Raw genomic sequence first — 22,525 nt, 5'->3', positions numbered from 1 at the left:
TGAAGGAGGCAGTGGCAAAACCTCTCCTTGAGAAAAATGCCTATTCACTTTTTTAAGGTGTCATGGGGCAAACACACATTCAGGAAGTCGATGCAGGTGCTCATCTGATAGACACTGAGCTAGGTAATCTGTGATAATCTGCAACTGGTCTTGGGTGGAGTCTGATCAACTGTGAGCGGTTTTTCTGGTCAGGTGGTTTTGAATGAAACTACCACAGTGTATGTAAATAATCCAAGCCAAAACAAATGTCATTCAGCCCCGGCTTCAAGTTATCAAACACAGGGGTGAGAGAGAGGGAGGAGAAATGTAGGCTGCCTCAAGCACACATCAAGGAGTGCTAGCAAGGAGTGTCCAAGCCAGCCTCCACTTTGAGATGAGCCAAAAGTAAGGTGAGGCAATAGAAGGAGGAAAAGGGCAAGAGAGAAGGAGACAGAAACTCAAGGTATTGTAGAACTCGGCATCATTCAAGGGGCCAGGATTATCCTAAAGATACCATAGCAGGGTTGAATTTATCAGTTGCTAGTTGGGAAGAAATAGGCATTCTAACAATAGAACCCATCCTATGGAACATTTGTAACAAAATTTTATAAAGCCACTATGCAGTATCGATGTTTTCCAATTATAAAAGCTCTGGATGTATGGCTCTTCTCCCCTAACAGCTTTGCTATTAGTATCTTGCAAGATAAAAATACATCTTTCTCAGCTATTATTTTGAAAGGAGCACTTATGAATCACAAAATGACTATGCTGTTGTTTGTGAGGTGCACTTTGCTTTCAATCTGCAACAGGAGTTGCGAGTGACTCAGGAGCTGTGGAAGGGCAGGGCAAGCAGGACATAAGGGAAAGAAGAATGCTGGCTTGGGAAGCCCTGTAGCATAGAAAATCATAGAATTATAGAGTGGGAAGGGATCCCAAGGATCATCTAGTCCAACCCCCTGCAATTTCTTTGGGTTGCATCCAATGTGGTGCTAAGTTTAAAAAGATTGGCAATGAACTTGTTTCACTCACACAGGAATAAGGAACCTGCAGTACTCCATGAGTTTTGTAGACTACAGCTCCCACCATTTTTTATCATTGCCCAAGCTAGCAGGGGCTGCTGGGAACTGGAGTCCAATGGTGTCTGGTGGGCCACAGGTTCCCCATCCTTGCAGACTGTCCTGTTCAAGTGTCTCCTCTTGTGCAAGGGGTTCTGCAGCTTGACAGCTTATATTCATATGTACAATTTGTACAGAAAAGAAAAGGAAATTCTACCGCATTTCCACCAACCCAAGCTCTTGTGTAACCATTGCATTTATTTTCCCGGAACTTGGTTGCTGCTTTATTTCAATAGGTTAGTTTATTTTACCTTATTTTAGCTCTGCTTGAGTTATCAGCTGTGTTTTATTCTGTATAATGCTTTCAGTACTGATGCTGTTTAATACTGACGCCGTTGACCGCCACCTTGAAGCTGAGGTAGTAGATGGTATATAAATATTTTAATGAATGAAGAAATAAAATGAAATAAAAATGAATGGTTTTACCCATGGTCTTGTTGTAGACTGCTAGCACAGTCTGAACTCCGTTGACAACATTGCTACAATTATTACGGAACAATAAGAATGTCACCAAAATGGCAATACATTGTTTCTTGCCATTAAATATCTGACAGTTATTAATATCTTGTCCCACATGCCCCAGATCGCCTTTCTGGCGGAAGTGGGGCACCTGTTTACTAAGAATTGCATTTTCCATGGCACCCAATTTTCCCAGATGCACCACACATGGATGGGAGTGCTTTACCAGCTCACAAATCCTGTAGCTGTCATCTTGTGAATAGGTACCTACCTGGTCCACTTCCCAGTACTTACTGAGAGTGATGGCATGGACAGGAGGATGCGATTGCCAGTGCCACATGCTTCTGGGAGGCTTTGTAAGCAAGCAGTCCCTTGAATGTGCAATGCATATAATAATAATAATAATAATAATTTATTATTTGTACCCCGCCCATCTGGCTGGGTTTCCCCAGCCACTCTGGGCGGCTTCCATAGAAAACCAAAAATCCACTAAAATATCACAGATTAAAAACTTCCCTGAACAGGGCTGCCTTAAGATGTCTTCTGAATGTCAGGTAGTTATTTATCGCTTTGACATCCGATGGGAGGGCGTTCCACAGGGCAGGCGCCACTACCGAGAAGGCCCTCTGCCTGGTTCCCTGTAGCTTTGCTTCTCGCAATGAGGGAACCACCAGAAGGCCCTCGGCGCTGGACCTCAGCATCCGGGCAGAACGATGGGGGTGGAGACGCTCCTTCAGGTATACTGGGCCGAGGCCGTTTAGGGCTTTAAAGGTCAACACCAGCACTTTGAATTGTGCTCGGAAACGTACTGGGAGCCAATGTAGGTCTTTCAAGACCGGTGTTATGTGGTCTCGGCGGCCGCCCCCAGTCACCAGTCTAGCTGCCGCATTCTGGATTAGTTGTAGTTTCCGAGTCACCTTCAAAGGTAGCCCCCAGCAATGCATGCCAGCAGACTAGAAATGCTAGGAAATCGTCCTTCTTATGGTACCCAGCTTCTACTTACATGTAGTGATATTCAAGAGTTCAATGAAACAGAAGCCTTTGTGTCTTGAATGGAGATGGGCAAGCCCATCAGCCTCTGATGCAATTTGGAGGAAAGGGGAGCAAAAAGGTCTCATTCACTGAGCAAAGACTGAGCTGGATTCTGAGGTTTTCAGTCTGTGATGTGTAGGGACGTCATTTATCCCCACCACCATATATGTATGCACATGCATATATGTAAATTTAAGGAAATAAATACAGTGGAACCTTGATTTCCGAATGGCTTAGTTGCTGAACAAATTGGCTGCCAAATGCTGCAAACCCAGAAGTAAGTGTTCTGGTTTGCGAACATTTTTTGGAAGCCGAACATCCAACACAGCTTCTGCTTGAGTGCAGGAAGATCCTGCAGCCAATCGGAAGCCATGCCTTGGTTTTCAAACAGTTTCGGGAGTCGAACAGACTCCCAGAATGGATTAAGTTCGAGAACCAAGGTACCATTGTAATACTAAAAGATAAATAAAAATGCAATGTATCTCACCATAATGAGGAAGACTGTGACCTGATGTATGTGCCATCCAGCTGCTAACTGAAGATGGGTTACTTTAAGGCCCCTGTTCTTATTTCTTAGGGGTCTTTATCTTTGAACCAGTGTTGATGCTCTATTAGAAGGTTCTTTGGTTCGTGTTCTGCAAAGTAGAACACATGGCTACTTTAATGTCATTTCCTCACAGTAGCAATGCCTAAGGATACCAGCTGCTGCTGTTGGCTTTGTGCACAGCATACATTTTATGCACAGCATACATGCCCCCCCCCAAGAATCCTGGGAATGGTAGTTCGAGAATGCTGATAATTGTAGCACTGCGAGGGATAAGCTACAGTTTCCAGGATTTTGGGGGTTGGTGCTTTAAATGTATGGTAGGTATGCAGTCATTGTTTGTTTGTTTTCAGATTAGGAAACAGATTCTATTGGGTCTGGTCTGCAGCTATGTATCCTTTGATTTTTCCTGATCCCCCCCCCCCGCCCATTGCTAAAGCAGTATGAATATAGATCTGTATCCTTTTGCCATATATTCACATTGTGTGATCTTCAAGGATTGTGATCTCCTGACCTGAGTGTCCTATATCTTACCTGTAGACAGATGTTTGTAGACGTGCTTCTTGAAAGACCTGTGGGATGCTGGAGTTACTATTTAACACGATAGTATTTCAAAGCTTTCCTATGCTCAAGGTGCATCACGTAGACAAGATTTTACAGTTTGCTAATGGTTCTTGCAGAAATCATTGTAGTGGAAAAGCAAAGGTTGCCTGTAAGTTACACAGTGGTTCAAATAATATTTCTGGAAAGGCATCATGAAACTATTTCCCTAAAACCTCTCTTTCAGCTGCTTAAAGAAATGAGATGGCGACTCTTTCACGACATTAAGTTAATGTTTAAATAGGTTGTTCAGCAAAAAAAAACGTGGTTTGGGCTCCTTGTTCAAGAAAATGCTGCTTCATTATTTGATGGTGGCTTCCATTCCTGCAAGCTCACCTATGCAGTCTTAATAAGTAACCTAAAAGCTGACTTGTGTCATTTAGTAACAATGTGGGAAATTTGTGTCTAAATTGCTGATCTTTGCTTCCTTTTCCTGTTCTTGGGATGGAACCCTTTGGTTTTATTCTATCGAAATCTATTCAGAACCTTATTTCTGCTGCAGTGTTTTGAGGAAAAATCTGTTGGACGTTTGCTTGCCAGTGGTGGATTGAACCAAAGCTGGCAGAGACAAAAAGATGCTGGACTAACTAATTTCAAAAAAATGACATTCCTGATTCAGTTGTCACCATGTCTATGCCAGATCAGAATTCCTAATCCCATGCAGCTCTGCTCAGAAGTAAGCCATGTAATAGGAACGCAGAACAGTTAGTACAGCAGACCAATACAGCTCCTGATCTAGAAATCTAGGGAAAGTACTTCGTTTTTTATTTTAGTGTGTTATACACACAAATGGCAGAAGTCTACCAATTTATTCTCAGACAGCAGGAGAAAAAATTATCCCCACCCCCCCAAGTCAGACAATATTGCCCCTTTCAATTGTCCTGAAAATGCATAGAAAGATGAGGGGACACTTTTTGAAAAGCAAAAGGGAAAGGAGGAGGGAACTATGAGAGAATGGAAGACTGGGCAACATTAGGAGACGCCCAGGAGGTCATGTCAAGGCTATATGAAATCCTCAGGTTGCCCACCTGCCAGCATCTCTGTTGCTGTTATCTGACTACATATTAAGACCTCCACAAGGAGAGAATCCTGTGACTGTGAGTAGGACTGCCAGTGGGAATTTATTTATTATAAAGGTAGGAAGCATCCCCTTAGATGCTTTTTTCCTTTTTCTTTTTAACCGGTGCTAGGCTGCAGAAACACTCCATTAACAGGACGAGCTTTCTCCTATTCTACCTTGCTCAGCTGGTACACTTTCTGCTCTTCCACAATTGTCCTTGTTCATTTTTTTGTGACGCTACCAGTGTTTGTTTAATGCAGAAATGTGTTGCTATTGTGAAAGGTTAACTGGAAGTCCTTTACAAGTGTGACGTGCAAACAATCCTCGCCAACCTACTTCAAGGTGCAGAGTGCATATACTCTGTTCACAGAGAACATGAAAGCAGAGGGGAAACATAGATGGCCCCAATGAAGAAAAATAATCCAGACTGAATGTTAGAGCAGATTTTATTTTTTACCACTTTACCCACAAGATGGTGCTGTGCTACCCATGAATGCATAGATACCATTGTCTTTACGGTTCCTAAATTGCCATTTGAGAAACTATTTTATTAGGATTGGTGAAACAGTGTTATAGCTAGCGCCTGTGACCATTTACTGAAAATTAAATCCCACTGAGTTCAGTAAGCATAACATCTCTAAGTTCTGTTTCTGTGCATGACGGAAGGCTGGCTAGCTAGCTGGAAGGGTTGTCATCGCCTCCACCCCACTTGAAGGAGAAACGACTCACCCTGTGTCTGTAAGAACCAAGGAAGCCATCTAAATTGCGGCATAAAATGGCTCCCTGTCTGAAAATGGGAGAATCTATGCCAAAGAGGAAGCTCTGACAACCAGACTTTGGGGACAGGGTTAGCATTATATGTGGCAAGCCTCGTTTCGGTTTCACTATCTTCCGTAGTTCTGTGTACCAGTCAAGCCCGCATAACAGCTGTTTCCATAACAATTATCAATAAAGTAATTATGGCGCAATTCAGCCTCCTGACACACAGAGCTAAACTACATTCCCCTTCCTGCCCTGACTCACGAGCTGTGGTACAGCCACGTCAGCAAATGTGCTTTGCGACGAGATGCTGCAGCTGTCAGTATTTAAATGCCAAGGAAGGAGGCTGGAGAAAGCTTGCTGTTTCTAAGAAGATGCATCCAATGTCAGAGTGTCATGGAAGAGAGATAGCTTGCCTAATGGAGACCACTGCTTTGGGAAATATTAGAGATAACCAGATCTGGAATCAGTCCCCACCACCACCACCACCTTCAAATAACTTGGGTTATTTCATTGCCCAGTATTGATCTGCTTTATCCTCTTCTACTTACCTATTTAAAAGATGTTAGTACTGAGCTGGGATCTAACTCTACGGCAGCAGCCCTGAGCCCAAGAGCTACAGCCAGAAGTGGCTCACTCTGTGAGGCAGAGCTGCAGAGCTTCCCAGCCTCTGCCACCTACCAGGAGAGAGGAAAGATGGCTGAGAGGCCAGGGTGTGTGGGCATACCAGCAGAGACAATCTGGTGCTCCCACCAAAACGCCCTCACTGCTCTGATCTCCTTGCCTCCTTCATTGGAGGTTTTTAACCAGAGGTTGGTCATCTGTCATGGATGCTTTAGTGGAGATTCCTGCAAGAAATTGGACTAGATGACTCTCAGGGTCCTTTCCAACTCAACTCCCAGTAAGCAGCAGCAACAAACTTGCCAGGAAGCCCCAACAAATGATACACTTCTGGGTATAGCAAACCTCTACTACAAGACTTTTCTTCTCCTAATCTCTGTTTGTGCCTTAACTGAAGGGATCAGCCAGGAGGGGAGTGTAGAAATTCTGCCTTTATTTCTAATATGTTCTTCTCTTCAAAACGTTAAGCTAGAGATTGCTACCAGGTGACCTGTTTATACTGTAAATCACTTCAAGATGGCTTATGGGACGCCATTCAGAAGCCCATGGGGCCAAGCAAAAGTCACACAATGTTCTGCCACTGAGAGGTCAAGAAGAATCAGCAGGGTTGCATGCATGTTGATCAACAAAGGGGGGTCCTCTCTATCAACAAAGGTCATTCATTTATCAGGAGCCTGAACTGAAATGGGGTTAGAAACTTGGTCTCATCCACACAACTAATGACATATCAAGCCAGGTTATGCAGGCTTGGTTTATGGACTCACGTTATGCACCTGCTACGGCTGAAATTTTTGAATTGGCCACAACTCTCTCTAAAAATTCCAGCACACAATGCATATATGAGAGAAACAGCTGTGACGAAAAAGTTGTTCAGCTGGTTCAAACATTACAGCTGAACAGCACAGAACCATACAGTGTACCAAAGCTGCAACGTGAGAATTGTCTGTTTTGATGAACCTGCCTGCTTCTTCATCAACATTCTCACTTTCTCAACCCGGTTAATTATTATTAAAAGGGAGTAATGAAGAGAAACGTGTGCCGAAGTCCATTGTGAGATAAAAAGGCAACAGGCGACACCTTTTTGGGCAGTCATGAGCCAAACACCAGCCACCACTGAGCCACCCACTGCCAGGCCTGAAGAGAAGAAACTTGCCTTTGAAGTACCAGACATCATTGTTGTCGTCCTTTATTTCGCCTTTGTCCTTGCTGTTGGAATATGGGTAAGTCAGCCGTTTTGCAATGACTAGAGGTGCTAGATGTCTCTTGTTTTTAACAAAGGCCTCTTCACTGAACAACCTAGCACTGTAGTGATGCTCCTATTTAACAACATCTCTTTTCCTTTTGGCCGCATAGAACAGAGCCAGGTTTCCTCCCTTTCCCCCCCATCTAGGTGGGCATAAATCTGTGTTCAGCTGTGCATTTCAGAGCTGCAAAGCCATTATTTTCCCCCTCTTCATTTCAGTCTTCTCTTCGAGCCAGTCGGGGAACAGTCGGAGGCTATTTCTTGGCTGGAAGATCCATGACATGGTGGCCGGTAAGTATGTAATAACCCACACCTTGTTGAGAACAGCCTTTGCCAGATGTTGCAGATGACTGCAGCTCCCATTAGTCCCAGGCAGTGTAATGGTGGGAGCTGATGGGCGCTGAGTCCAAGAACATCTGGGGGTGCTGAGTTGGTTGCATTACTCTTGATCAGAGGTGGCCAGCCTTCCAGATGTTGCTGGAGTAAAACTCCCATCACCAAATCACCATTGGGCTTGTTGTCTAAGTTGATGGGAGCTGGAATCCAGTGCTTTTTTTTTCAGGGGGTATTCAAGGGTACGCAGTTCTGGCACCTTTTTCCCCTAGAAGAAAAGTACTGCTGGAATACATCAGCATATTGAGAGCACCATGTAGGCTATCTCTGTTTAAAAAGCAGTATTCCTTACAGTGTGTTTTAAGCAATTGACATATATACAGATGTCAAGGGATAGTTGAAGGCTGAGAAAGAGGGAAGATGAAACTGGGATGATCCTTGCTGTGGTGAAAAACAAATGAAAGAACGCTGCACTAGCTGTAGGAGGAAAGTGGTGAGGGTGGGGGTGATAAGAAAGGAAGAATGTGGCATATCTTTCCTGCTGTAACAAATATGTAGCTAGGAAGGTTGTGCCAACTGCTGCACTCTCAGCATCACAAATCATAGCCTTGTTGCACGGTTGCAAAGCAATTAGTACAGCAAGCACTGAAGGAAATACATACTGAAGATTTAAAACTTTAGGGCAGTTTTTAAAATACATAGTTTTGCAGGAGTGTGTGTTTGTGAGTGGATATGGATGTGAATATGGCAATTGAAGCCAAAACACTGTTTCAAGGGAAGTCCTAGTGGACACACTGAAACTCAATTCATGCACAGGATTGCACTGTTAAATTATCATGCACCAAATGAACCACCGGTGATGTAAAGCAGGGAGAAGGAACCTATGGCCCTCCAGTTCCCATCAGTCCCAGCCAGCATGGGCAATGGTCAGGAAAGATGGGAGCTGGAGTCTACTAACATGTGAAGGCCTTGGGTTCCCCATCCCTGGTGCAAAGTCTTTAGGAACCGCAATAAACAAGGGAGGAGCTCTTCTCTATTTCAAGCAGCCATATTGCTGGAAGCATATGAAGCGTATCAATTCTGGAATTTAATATATATCAAGTAACATCAAGCTTTTGCAAAGTGGCATTGTTGTTGCAAATAAGAGAGCCAATTTCTTTTTTAAAAAAATCTAGCACATCGAACAACCCTAAAGATAAAAACAAAAACAAGGCCTTTTTCAAATAAAAATGAAAATTAACTCAAGTTCAAGAGCAGTTCCCATTCCTCTCATGAAACAACGGCAGGAGTCTCTTTTGCACTGTCTAGTAACTTCTTCATTTATTGAGCAACTGTGTTAGGACTGCAACTCTCCACACTAAACCACCCAGATATAAATCTCCAAAATGATTCACTGGAAAGGCATAAACCTTTTGAAGGACACATTTTCTTTGGAGCAGAAAGGTAATATAACAATAATTTAAAGACCCAGAGAAATAAGTGTCAGAGGAGTAAATATCCTTTTTGCCCTGTCACAAAAGAACACAAGGCTGTAGATCTTGCAAGTGTTTAACTGCAAGCTGAATGCCGTTTTGAACTCCAACATTAATTGTAAATTCCATAGGCTACGTTTTCTCCCCTGGAGACACACACTCGCACCTGGTTATTGTTCTAATGCGCTTTGTGATTCACTTTCTCCCAGGTGACATGTAAGCATTGGCTTACCTGTAGCCTCTACAGTTTCATTGCAGGAAATTTAAGGGGCTGCCAAGAAGTCAAGTGTCCCCATCATCGTTCCTGCTGGACTTAGTTTTTTCAGGGGGGACAAAACTTCCTGGGAACTGAATCCAAGCAGAGGCTTGGATTCCCATCACCCTGAGTAAGATGGCTGTTTAGCATTCTTCATTTTATTTATTTCTTGTTTTGGTATCCCATGGAAGCCCAGGGCAGCTAACAGCAACAGCAAGATACAAAATATAATAAAACAATGATTAAAATATCTAGCAACATGGAGCCTTTAATTTGGGATGCCTCCTAAGTGTCCTTTCTAAATGAAGACCTGATCTAATAATCCTGCTCATGTTGCAGGAAATCTCACATTATACACTACCTTCAACTTTTTGCAGATCACCTACACTGTGGGTTACCAGAGTTTGGGTTCAATAATGTGGAAAGGCAGCATACAGAGTTCTCAGAGAAGAGAGATTGGTTGTTAAACTACCTCGGGAATTGTAGCTCTCTGGCAGTGGAGTAATAGGGATCACCTAACAAGTCTCAGCACCCGTAACAAACTACAGATCCCAGGGTTATTTGGGGAAAGCCATGACTGTCTAAAGTGACATGTATTGTGCCCATGAGGCCTCAGTTATGAAGCAATTCCCTTTCCAGGGTTTCACTTTGGGGCTGAGAGGACCATTACCTAAATCGTAACAGACCTTGGCTTGGGATAGGAAGTAATGTTTCCCTAAACTCTTAACTCCGCCTCAGGCTGATTAGTGTGACTTTTTCTCCCCCAAACCTGGAGGAAATGTTGGTAGAGGATGAATCGCCACACAACATCCTTTTACTGCCTCTGTGTTCCAGGATATAGGGAGCGCATTATGGGTTTAGACCCAACTGCTTCTAGGAAAATGAGAAAATGGTTACTTAAGGCCACTGTGACATTGTATTACATGGCTTTACGTCGCCTCTTTTATACTGTCTACTACAATAAGGACATGTGTCTTAAGGAAAGTGTTTACATTTCTTGGGAGCCTTTCTGTTTACCCAAGATATGAATGCGTATTGTAGCCGTTAGTCTTTCAATCAGAGGCATCCCAGATGAGATGTTTGCAAGTGTTTGCTTCAGGAAAGGTTTTCAGTCTTATCTTGTATTAATATTTTAACTATCCCAAAGGTGAGGAGCAGGTCAGATTCCATTAATCTTTGCTTAGGGCTCAGCAGCGCAAGAGGCAGAAAGACCTGCTACTTGGAAAAGGAAAATCACAGAGCAAGTGAGGCAATACCTTTTATGGGGGGTGGGAACCCAGTAATGTTGAAAATGCTGGATTACAAAAAATGAAAGTGTAAGTGTTGAAAGCAAACAGCAACAAGGGAGTAATGTCACATTGGTCCAGTAACAGGTAGAAAATTAGAAAAATGGAGCAGACTAGTCTGGAATCCTTTCCCCTAGTATTTTGTTAGGTTGTTGGGTCTTCTTATTTTCACATATACATAAGGAGTAAGCATTCAGGAATATTGTCCAGAGACATCTGGAATGGACGAAGCACCTACATTTCTGTGATATAAACCTATGGGGTCAAAAGCCATAAGTTATCTCTAGTCAACAAGGGCTTTCCTTTTTTAAAAAAAGAAAATAACAAAAAAAAAATTCTTGCAATCACATCAGGAAATAACAGTACACAGCCAGTATGTACTGGATACAACCTGAGGTGTGCCTCATAACTTACGTCTACATTTTCATATCTTCTCCTCAGTAACAGCACTGTTAAAATAAACCCAAGGTATTTCACCTTTCACAGTTTACACTCTGTATATTTTTAACCAAACAGAGCCACCTACTTTGAACACACACTGCTGGGCTGGGTGCCCCATTGCTTGTCAAGGCAATATTTTCCTTCATGGCAGGCCAAGCTGAAGCTTCCAGCATGCAGTATAAATATTTGCCCGCAGATATGTCCTGCATTCTTTCATGTAAGACATGATCCAGTTCCACCCTGCCCCTGCTCCAGAGTCCCTGCTTTGAGATGCTCCGGATTGGCTGTGACGCTTGGCTTGAATCAAGTTGTCTTTACATTGCAGAAAACATCAATTCATGTAACTCTGGTGAATCCTTGAAGGGCTCCTTCATTACAATGAATATATTATAATGAAAAATTGATTATTGCATGATAAATATTTAAATGTGTTTATTTTATATATTTACTTTGAAAAGCATTTGTCCTTTGCAGATGTTAAGTGGCTAAAATACATGATTGCCATTGGTGGCATGGCGGATCACGCTGCTCAGCCATTAACCATCTGAAAAGCGTAGATTGACACCTTCAGTCTCAAAATTTGCACCACCATTTTCATTTTTAACACAGTTACAACATTCTTAAAACATCATTACATGCTGTGCAACCTTGTTCCTCTTGGCAGTGCCACTATTTATGCACATTATCCAAATCTGTGTATTTATATTTGTACATGTAGCAAACTTAAAAGTTTGGCTGGTTGGGAGCTTCATAATCAGCTGGTTTGGCCATTTAGCAATGATTAACCTGAAGTGTAGGAATTAGCACAGTTGAATGAGGCTTTGTGTGACATCCTCAATGATTGGTCACCCAGAAGATACTGGAATGGCCTGATCAGTTTTCAAGTGAACAGGCCAGCTGATTGATCTGACCTTATCACTCCCACGTTGAGACTAGTTGTTTGGGGTGTGCCTGGCCTGTAGTAGCTATGTGTGCCTTTTAAAAGTGCACACATACAACCACTAGTGGGATCTGGAGCCATCCTAAGACATTTTGCTTCTTGGAACAAGGAGGAATAAGGAAGTGGAGACAAACCAAGATAGAAATTCACCTTGGGGAGAAATGAGGCATATATAGATGCAAGCTAGCAGCCTAATACCCGACATTGCTCAGGAATTCTGAAAAATTAGGAAGCCAAAATATCAGCATGGTTTTGAAAGGGTCAGTCCACCATCTTGATTTAAAATGGTGTCCAATTGTACCCAAACAAAAACAAAAATCCACTCCTTGTTCTCAGGAACCATCGTGTAAATTTGGTTACGATATCATACGAGGTGCCCAGATGTGTAGCAAATAGACAACTTTCCAAAATATAGAGCAGAGAAATAAACAGAGAAAAACATGCAGTCAGCTCTTCCAATTTATGCTTAATTATGCAGATTAAAAGATTATGGCATTTGAGTTGTCCAAGTATTGGCAGCCAAACACTCAGAGCAGTAAAGTAGGAATCTCCATCACTGATGATCTTAGGATGAATCATGCAGTCTTTGTTTTTAAACAGGGAAATTAGATTTTGAGGTGTGAACTCTATGCTTTCTCGCCACAGATAGAACATACAGCTGACCTTTTTCTATCAACTAACGGCAGCATTTTGTGTTTTAGATTGGAGCGTCTCTGATGTCAAGCAATGTGGGGAGTGGCTTATTTATCGGCCTGGCGGGCACAGGAGCTGCAGGAGGCTTGGCTGTTGGGGGCTTTGAGTGGAACGTAAGATGTCCTTGAAGGATTCAACTTGCTCTTGACAAGGGATGTGGGTGTGGGCATCAGCTTAGTCAAGTGAAGAGGTTATCTGGTACTCCCCAATGCCTGAGTTTTATTGTATCTCCAACAAGACAATTGGAAATGCATAACTGATTTCAGCAGAAACGTTAGTAGGCTCGTGTGGCACATTCCAATGTAAATAAGCAGGATAAAATTAATGCTAGAGCACATTTTCCTAGAACAAACAACAGTCTGAAACTTGGAAACCTCTGTAGCTTCAGATTTATTTTTTATTTTTATTTTTTTGAAACATTGGGCTGGATTCATTTGCGCTAGCCAAAGCCAGGGCAACAAGACCCACATGACACAGTTACCTCCCCAAATCTGCTCAAGAGGATCAGGAGAACCCCCAGAACAGCACATGGGGGCATGGAGAAAGGGGAGATGATTCTATCTGGCAAGAATGAATGAATTAGATGTGGGATTGCCTGTTGTAGGTCTTGAAACAGTACCTATAGCTTTAAGAGCACTGAGTCATAAAGACTGTATATAGCATCATGGTATTGAAAGAGGCTATTTGACCACTGCCCCATCTTCTTTAGCCTGCAGTGCCATCTAGGTGTGTGGTGCCACTGTTTCATTGGCTGGTGTCACTTGGAGCTCTTAAAACAAGTTTCTTGGTCTGAATCTGGCAACCTTAGCTGGATATGTATATATGACAAAAGTCAGAATGTGACTAAATCAACTTTTTGTGGTTTGGCATTATAGTTTACTATCTATCTGCCCTAGCCAGATGGGAGAATGAGCCCCTAGTTTTTACCATGTACCCTTGGTCATTTCTTGTTGGTAGGAATTGTTCTAGTTAATTGTACTCTCTCCCAGAGTTGCCAAATGAGGAATGTCAAGTAAAGGGTTGGTGCCAAGGATTAAAAACAAATGTTTAGTGGATAAGTTATTCTCTAGTTCACCGCTATGGATTTTAGAGAGCATTGGGGCAAATTTGTTTCAAAATTGAAAAGGATGCTAACATGAACACTACTAATGGCAGTATTCTGCTCCTAAATGTGAAACTGTCTTCGAGCAAAAGTTGATTCATAATAGTCACTTGCAGCAAACGTCAGTTGTATTAATACATTCCTGCAATAAACTCCTATAGAGTTTCTAAAATAAGAGGATTATCTTGTGGAAAAAATGTTTTAAATGACAAGTCCCTTTTAACTTCCATCAAATTCATGTTATTATCATGATGATAATATAGTATTTATGGTAGTTGAGAGGTAATGTGGTTCCCACTTCTATATATTTCAAGAGGGTCTGAAGAAGGCAGGAGAAGTGAACTGAAAGAGGCTAGCTCTGTGCTAGCATTGTTTGAAGATCATGGCTATGCCGCTGCTGGAGGATCTGGTGCTGCATGCAGTGACAATGCTTCACTCACGACGCAGGTCTGCAGCTGTCCTGAGGGATGTGTGAGCTTCTCTGCTGCCAACAAAACTGGCAGGTTGGCTGTCTCTAAGACGAATGACTCCTCTTGGTGCAAAAGGTCACCCAGTAATATACCTCCTGTTGCAACAAAGTTCACTCTGGCTAGAACAACAGTGAAGTGGGATGAAAGAGAGGGCTCCAAAATAAGGCAGCATTCTTCTGAGCCATCAGCAGTGTTCACCTTCAAGCAGCCTGATCCCATTGCTTGGCTTTAACCACAGCAGTGTGAGCCGTGATGTGCAACATTCAACAGAGGTGGGGGACCCATGGAGTTCCAGATGTCAGAGTCTAAAACAGGCATCAGTCCTCCAGATGTTTTTGGCCTACAACTCCCATGACCCCTAACTAACAGGACCAGGGGTCAGGGATGATGGGAATTGTAGTCCCAAAACATCTGGAAGGCTGTGTTTGCCTATGCCTGGTCTAATAACATCTGGAGGACCATAGTTTCCTCACCCCTGTGTTAAGTCTGAATCCAGCCTTCACTTTAAAATGTTTTAAAACACCCCACCAGATGTTTAAGACTACAGTGTGGTCCAAACCATCTGGAGGGCACCAAGATGGCAAAGGCTGACCTTATCCTATGCCTGGCAAGTAGCATGGAGTTCATTTATTTTGTCCATCTGCCAGAAACTTCTATCCCTTGCCCTACTACTGGCTTTCTTTTCTCTTACATTTATATCCCAAACTTTACCCCACCTCCTCATTTCATCCTCACAAACAATCTTGTGAGGTAGTTCAGGCTGGCAGACAGTGACTGGCCCAAGGCCACCCAGTGAGCTTTATGGCTGGGTGAGGATTTGAACCCTGGTCTTCTGGATCCTAGTGGAATCTAACCACAACACCATACTGGTTCTGTTTTCACAGTTATATATTTGTGCTGGCCTTCATGACATATGCCGGTCAAAAATATTCACAGAAGGTGAGAAAGGTCGATACCCCATTCAAATGCCCTGACAAAGAAGGATGTAATTCTCCTTTTCTGGCACAACTGTACCTTTTCAAGGGCAGGAGATAGAGGAGATAGAGGAGATACAATGGCTGTTGCATGGTTTGTGTTTGCTCCCAGTGCTGCCAAAAACACAATTTGTTCTGCCTCTTCTCTTGTATTTTTATCTTGAGATTTGCCCTGAGATCTTGGGATGAATGGCAGTATATGATAAATAATAATAATAATAATAATAATACCAGATAGAGTGGGGCCATAGTGCTCTATCCTATGGCTGGCTCTCCTGCCTCAGTATAGCAGTTCACAGAATCACATTGTACTTTGTGAACTTGAACACAATACAGTGATGCCTTCCAGCAGTCATAACCTTTTCAACACTACTGCAGTGTTGTCAACCCATTTCATTTGGGAGTGATCACATTCCAAACCCTGAAATCTCCTGTTGCCCAGGATCTATTTCTGGCAGCCCACACCCACGGCTTTTGTGATTCACCCTTGTCTTTTGAAAAGTACTGATCAAAGATTGTATCCATTCTCATCTTTACTCCAATCTGTCTAGGGATGGGTGGACTCACAGAAGCCCAGTCCATCCCAGTTCTCAGAAGTGACAAGACTAAGTATATTCTGTTCCATTTCCAGGTGTATTTTTAAATTCCACCTGCAAGCACACATTAGGAATATGTGTTTAGAAGCATCTTATGAAGTAGTCTGAGCATTGCATTCACTTCCCTCATTTTCTGAAAGTGTGTTGCTAGCCTTCCATAGCCTGAGCAGCTAGCATATGGGTCTTTTTGCTGTCACATGCCTTGAGTGAAGACAGAGCAAGTCTCCTTTGCAGTGACAATGCTTAATGACGTTCAATTGCTCCTGGGGGGAATTGTACAGGAAAAAACCCCACAACTGCCTCCAACGCTTAAAGGGGGAGAGGGGACTGGACCACTAATAGACTCTGCCAACTTGCTGATTCTGAAGTGGATCATTCTTCTAATCTGGGTCAAAATCTGGCCAGATTGATCAGGTGAGTTCACACTGGAATCTCAGTAGGGCAGATTCCTTCTCCATTCTTAAATTTATCCCATGGCCTTCGAGCAGCTATTCATCCCTGCCTTCACGTAGTTGGGAACCAAGCAAGGCATTCCAGTTGTGTAGCACATGTTGAATCTGCCATTCTTGTTCATTAGAAATACTGGCAATTTCCCTTTCCAATTTTTAGATAAACTATTGGTTGCATGGAATTGACTGTGTAGCACTGCACAAAGTCTGGGCATCCACTGCATGTGTTCTTCTTCCTTGTTAGGCCACCTGGGCATTGCTGGTCCTCGGCTGGATCTTTGTGCCAGTTTACATCTCTTCGGGAGTGGTCACCATGCCTGAATACCTGAGGAAAAGATTTGGAGGGCAGAGGATTCAAATCTACCTGTCTGTACTGTCCCTCATCCTGTATATATTCACCAAGATATCAGTATGTATCTTGGGGAAATAGAGTTGTAGCTTGTAGAGCACAGCACTTTCACAGGGAGGTAATGGGTCATTAATGTGGACAAGTCATTCCACTATCCTCACTGAACTAGCCCTAAATACTGGATCAGTCCCTTCACTATACATTATATACAAGCTTTCAGGGCTACTACTCCATGTTGGAGGAGACCTGTTGTAGGGATATCGCGGAGTGGACAGTGAGGTCCGGAGGGAGCACACTCTCCACCAGCAGGCAGCCACAGTCTGCCTGCACGCATGACCCTGGGGTGCAGGACCCCCCCCCCCCGACAAGCCACAGCTGTCTGTACATCGTTCCACCTCAGTCTGACCTTTTGCGGTCTCAGCAGTCAGCGGTGTCCTGTCTGTAACCTTTGTCCCTGAGACCTTTTGTCTCCTTCGTCATACACTGTGCAAGGGGAAAATGATGCTGTGGAAACAGGTGCCAAAATAGCTTTGTACCACCCCACGATCTCGGGACGGAAGATGTGTAAAGGTCACAGCCCAAAAATGTATTTGCCTAGCTTGCATATTTGTCTCAATAAAAGGAGGCTCCACAGGAATGGCAGCAGCTCGCTTCAGCCCACCTGTGCACAGCTCACATGATGATCAACACCTGTCTTGGGCCTTCACTTCAACCTGTGGTGGTCTCCCTCTTCCATCAATGGGCCCTGGTGGGCTTATTGCTTATGTGATAGTAAGCAATGGTTGGATCTACCTGCCATTGTAATGTTCTCCCCAAAACCCTCATTACTCCAGGGTCTTATGAGAAATTTAAATGAAATGAGACCTAGCTGCCTGATGCAGCTTGGACAACCAGCCCAGGATTTTGTTTAATAGGTGGGGCAGAGCAAGTGTCAGCCATAGGCCCTGTTGGGGTGATGGAGTTTTGACAGGTGTCCAAAGATACCAGGTATGGATTCTGCTAGCGTTTGTCAACACATGCATTAGTTGAGATTCTGGCATTTCTGATGCCTGGTTTGATTATTTTCAAGAGTAATTTTATTGTGATTTTCCAGGTAGAATATTTATTAGAGATGTCATAATCCAATGCTACTGGTATCAAGGTCCTTTTTCTTGTATTTGTTCCAGACAGATATTTTCTCTGGTGCACTTTTCATCCAAGTCTCCCTTGGTTGGAACCTTTACCTTTCTACAGTGATCTTGTTGGTCGTGACAGCCGTCTACACTATAGCTGGTAACTATGCTGTATAATAATGCCAGTACAAAAAGCACAGAGTTCCTTTATATAGCCAGATAGTGTGGACAGTTTCAGGTCATGGTTCATGGATACCAGTGAGGGGGCATCCAGTAGGTGGGGATTTCAACTGATACCAACCAAGCTACCTACAATGGACTTAAAAGTATAGCACCAGTAGTCAAGTTGGTGGGTGGGGAATGTTGTAAACTTCAGATATCTCCAATGTGCTGCATTCCGACTTGTGCTTTCAAAGCAACTTCGCTGGGTTTGAGGATCAAGCTACTTGAGGTGCTCAGCTGTGTGACTGTCTTCCCTGAAGTGTGTGCTTAAGTTAAAGCAGCTGTGAGGAGCTAGTATTTGCAGCAGGAATTTATGAGGAGGGCAGGAGGTGTTTCTCTCCTGCCCTGCAGACCATTCTGTTCTTCTTCTTTTTTAAAAAACACCATTTTCAAGCCCAGGTTGTCATGTGTCCTCTTTTTCCAGAACACGTCTTCTTTTTCATGGGTAGAGTCGTCACAGTGATCCATAGTTAAAAGCGGAAGTCTGCAAATGTGTCCTCTTTTTTGCTCTTCAAAATATGGCCGCCAAAGGCCAGGCAGGCATATTCCCTCCCCAAGAGGCAAAACGTCAGCTTAGAGTAGGCAATTTGGAAAAGAAATATAGCTTAAGGGGAAAGATTGAGAAATGGCCCCTTTCCCTTTCTGATCCTGACTGCAGTTTCCTGCAACTGATTTGTCACAAGTTTGGTCCAAAATGTGCAAAGTTTGAAGAAACAGTGATTTCATTATTCCATTCCTGCATTGCAGGGGTTTGGTTAGATGGCTTTTGGGTTCCCTTCCAACTCCACAATTCTATTATTCCATGATTCATTTTATGTACTCCAAACCTTAGTTTTTGTAGAATCATAGAATTGTAAAGTTGAAAGAGACCCTGATCTGATTCAACCCCCTGCAATGCAGGAATATACAGCTGCCCCATACACGTTATCAGCACCACGGTCTAACCAACTGAGCTATCCAGGTTCTTGCTCATGTGTTAAAATCCTATTCTTTTCATCGATTCATTTATTAGAGTCACATTCCATTTTGTAATAGAGTAAGGGAAATCACCAAAATGTAGAGATATTGGTCTTTGAATCAGTTCTTTCTGATCTTTTTCACAGGTGGCTTAACTGCAGTGATATACACAGATGCTTTGCAGACTGTGATCATGGTACTTGGAGCGTTGGTTCTTATGTTTATCGGTGAGATGAAGATGGGATTGTGTTGCTTTATTTCTTTGGCTAATAGAATGACACGGAAAAAACCACCAAAAACCATCTGGGTTAATGTCATCTCAACTTCTACATCAAACTTTTTTTTTATGAGAAGAGAAAACTGGACTTAAGTTTAGTTATATGTTTATTATGTCTCATCTAATATCTGCAAAAGCTCTGCACAATTAATATGGCTTGTTTAGCCAATGTGTGGCTTGTTTGAGCATCTGAACCTAGCCCAGCGGATTTAACTATTTTGTATTCTGGCAATCAACTACAATGCAAAGATATGGTTTGTTGTTGGCTTGCAAAATGTGGCTTGTTTTGACTATAGTTTGGTGTCATGCCTGAACCCAACAACCTTGCTTACTTTGGGTTTGTCTGGCCACTTCAAGTGCCTTCCATGGGGGAGGGGGTAATTATTGGTAATCCATGGAGTCAAAAGCTTAAAGCCCTTCCTTCCAAATGCCATGGTCCCAATCCAGCTTTCCCCTCCCTGCAGTACTATCCCCCAACACAAAGGAAACCATTAACAATTCACATTACAAACTTCACATCTGGTTTGACCCTGCAAAATGTGGCTGGAGGGGACGATGTATGGCTGGGGGGGAAATATGGATGGATGACATGAGCTTGCTGACTGGACTGTGGCCTCTTTCATTTTAGGCTTTGATAAAGTTGGGTGGTACGAAGGACTGCAAGAGAAGTATAGTAGAGCCATCCCCAGTGTCATTGTGCCAAACACTACTTGCCACTTGCCACGGGAAGATGCCTTCCATATGATGAGGGACCCTATCAATGGAGATATTCCATGGCCTGGACTTATATTTGGCCTCTCAGTGCTTGCTCTTTGGTGCTGGTGCACAGATCAGGTAAAGTAAATCAGGTAAAGTAAATATGTCTTTCTTGCTGCTTGTTTGATAGATTTATCACTGCCCTCTACAGGAGAGTTTTAGGACAAATTTATTGTGCTGGGATCAAAAACCCATTGAATTATTTCAGTCAAAATCAGCATATGAGATCTCTGTTTCCTTGTACTTACAGCACGTAGGAATCATTTGCATTACTCAGATTCTGAGCACGCATTAAAAAATTCAGAGGCAGAGTTAAAGCCTACTGTTACGAGAAAAAACAATGGGTGCCTTCAGTGCTAGTTGCACTTAGAGTAGGCCCATTAAAGTTAATAGACACAGCTAACTTAGGCTCACTAATTTCAGCAAACTGAAGAAACAGCCCTAACTCAGCCCTGTTACTTGAGGTAATGGGATGGAATACAGTGATACCTCAGGTTACATAGGCTTCAGGTTACAGACACTTCAGGTTACAGACTCTGCTAACCCAGAAATAGTACCTCAGGTTAAGAACTTTGCTTCAGGATGAGAACAGAAATTGCGCAACGGCGGCAGCAGGAGGCCCCATTAGCTAAAGTGGTGCTTCAGGTTAAAAACAGTTTCAGGTTAAGAACGGACCTCCAGAACGAATTAAGTTCTTAACCCGAGGTATCACTGTAGAAACTTTCCTAATAGCCAGTCCAATTAACCATGCATTAATTGTATAGTACATTTAAAGCTCACAAATGGTTTTTTAAAAATCATTGATTAAAAGTATACATTTTAACAGGATACGTATGTTTCACATGTATTTAGGCAGATATTGTCTCTTAATTTGAGAAAGGTTATCTCTTGAAGATTCTTTACAAACCCTCTAGCCTAGCCTTCAGTTTTTAGCGACTGCCATTTCTTAACAATTTGGCCAAAAGATTGCTTTGACTATCTTGGTTCTCTTCTGTTTCCAAGAAAATGTGAAACAACCTGTGCAAAGTTTCCTTAAAGCTAACTGGTTCTCCTTTCAGGTAATTGTGCAAAGGTCACTCTCTGCGAAGAGTCTCTCTCATGCTAAAGGCGGGTCTGTGCTAGGCGGATATTTGAAAATCTTCCCAATGTTTTTCATTGTCATGCCGGGCATGATTAGCAGAGCTCTCTATCCAGGTAAGCTTCTGCTGGCTGTACTAAGGCTACAAGTGCCCACAGGTGGCCATTTACAAGGAGGGTGGACAGCTGTAAACATGCAACCACCTACAGTAGGAACTCATCCAGCTATATGGTGAGACAAACTTTCCCAACTGGTCATTGGATAGGCAATAATACTGTGTTTGCAAGCAATCTGCAGTAAATTTATAAGCAGCGTTCACAAGGTAAACACAGTCATCTGCTGTCACCCTATATATGTATGGGTGGCACTGTCAGAAGTAATAACATTTGGGACAGGAAACACATGGCATGGATCTCAAACGCAACCTGAAAAGCATATGTCTGCTGCACCCTTAATCACCCATAAATGTAAACAGCAACTGCTTCCTCTATATCTCCTATAACTAAAACCTGCATTTCTTTATTTACTTGCTCGCTCCAGATGAAGTGGGATGTGTAGACCCAGAAATCTGTGAAAAGGTCTGTGGAGCGAAAGTGGGTTGTTCAAACATTGCCTACCCTAAGCTAGTAATGGAGCTCATGCCTGTAGGTAAGGTAATTCTATTCTCGTCGAGAGTGAGGTGGACCACATGGGCAAGCGTCGGCCTGCTGGTGAAGTGGGCTAGTGCCTGGGTGGGCTGGTGAGAGTTCGCTGGTGAAAGTTAACTAGGCTTTCCTTGTTGACTTCTTAGGACTCCGTGGCTTGATGATTGCCGTGATCATGGCTGCCTTGATGAGCTCTCTCACCTCTATCTTCAATAGTAGCAGCACCCTTTTTGCCATAGATATCTGGCAGCGACTCCGCAAGACGGCCACTGAACAGGAACTCATGATCGTCGGAAGGTCCTTTTTCTTCCCCACACCTTCATTTGCTTATCAAAAATGCTCCCTGAGCAGACACTGCCCACAAACTGCCTAGTGCCCTCAGTTGCCCCTTATCTGCAGGTGCATCTAGTGCAGTTTCCGAAGAGGTTTCATGCCCACGGTTATCAAACTTCCTTGTGTGCCCTCCTGTTAAGGTTCAGCTGGAGCCCAAGCAATGCATAAACTGTGGCAAGAACTTGTGAGATGCTGCAAAAGTCATAGTAAATGTTCCGCGGTGTATATTCCATTTCCAGAGCCGCATATTCTGCTTCAGTTAAGAACTGAAAGCAACTCCAACTGAGCCACGAAAGTCTCTGATCCAAATCACTGAACCTGATCCCAAAGCAGATTTGGTTGGACCAAACGCTCATGTCATTGCCCTCCACAG

The 22,525-nt window shown here is 43.1% G+C and overlaps 1 protein-coding gene across 4 annotated transcripts in view; it reads left to right on the top strand.

The window, feature by feature from the left end:
- The first annotated feature begins 266 nt into the window (after nucleotides 1-266).
- SLC5A9 (solute carrier family 5 member 9) overlaps nucleotides 267-22,525 on the top strand; it is a 32,849-nt gene continuing 10,590 nt past the window's right edge. The window contains exons 1-12 of one of the 4 annotated variants that reach the window (XM_083619585.1): nucleotides 403-442; nucleotides 7,185-7,389; nucleotides 7,632-7,703; nucleotides 12,842-15,021; nucleotides 15,078-16,389; nucleotides 16,669-16,833; nucleotides 17,940-18,045; nucleotides 19,211-19,291; nucleotides 19,970-20,175; nucleotides 21,156-21,291; nucleotides 21,716-21,823; nucleotides 21,966-22,116. In XM_083619585.1, the coding sequence (XP_083475711.1) occupies nucleotides 16,738-16,833; nucleotides 17,940-18,045; nucleotides 19,211-19,291; nucleotides 19,970-20,175; nucleotides 21,156-21,291; nucleotides 21,716-21,823; nucleotides 21,966-22,116 (884 nt within the window). In that variant the 5' untranslated portion in view covers nucleotides 403-442; nucleotides 7,185-7,389; nucleotides 7,632-7,703; ... (1 more) ...; nucleotides 15,078-16,389; nucleotides 16,669-16,737. Of the gene's footprint in view, nucleotides 443-1,311; nucleotides 1,331-7,184; nucleotides 7,390-7,631; nucleotides 7,704-12,841; nucleotides 15,022-15,077; nucleotides 16,390-16,668; nucleotides 16,834-17,939; nucleotides 18,046-19,210; nucleotides 19,292-19,969; nucleotides 20,176-21,155; nucleotides 21,292-21,715; nucleotides 21,824-21,965; nucleotides 22,117-22,525 lie in introns of those variants that run through there. The other 3 variants (XM_083619582.1, XM_083619584.1, XM_083619583.1) reach the window with 3 other exon arrangements.

Source organism: Podarcis filfolensis (genome assembly GCF_964270895.1).
Source record: "Podarcis filfolensis genome assembly, chromosome: 6".
Lineage (NCBI taxonomy): Eukaryota > Metazoa > Chordata > Lepidosauria > Squamata > Lacertidae > Podarcis > Podarcis filfolensis.
Note: the sequence above shows the minus strand (reverse complement) of the source record. Positions and strands in the feature narration are given on the sequence as shown.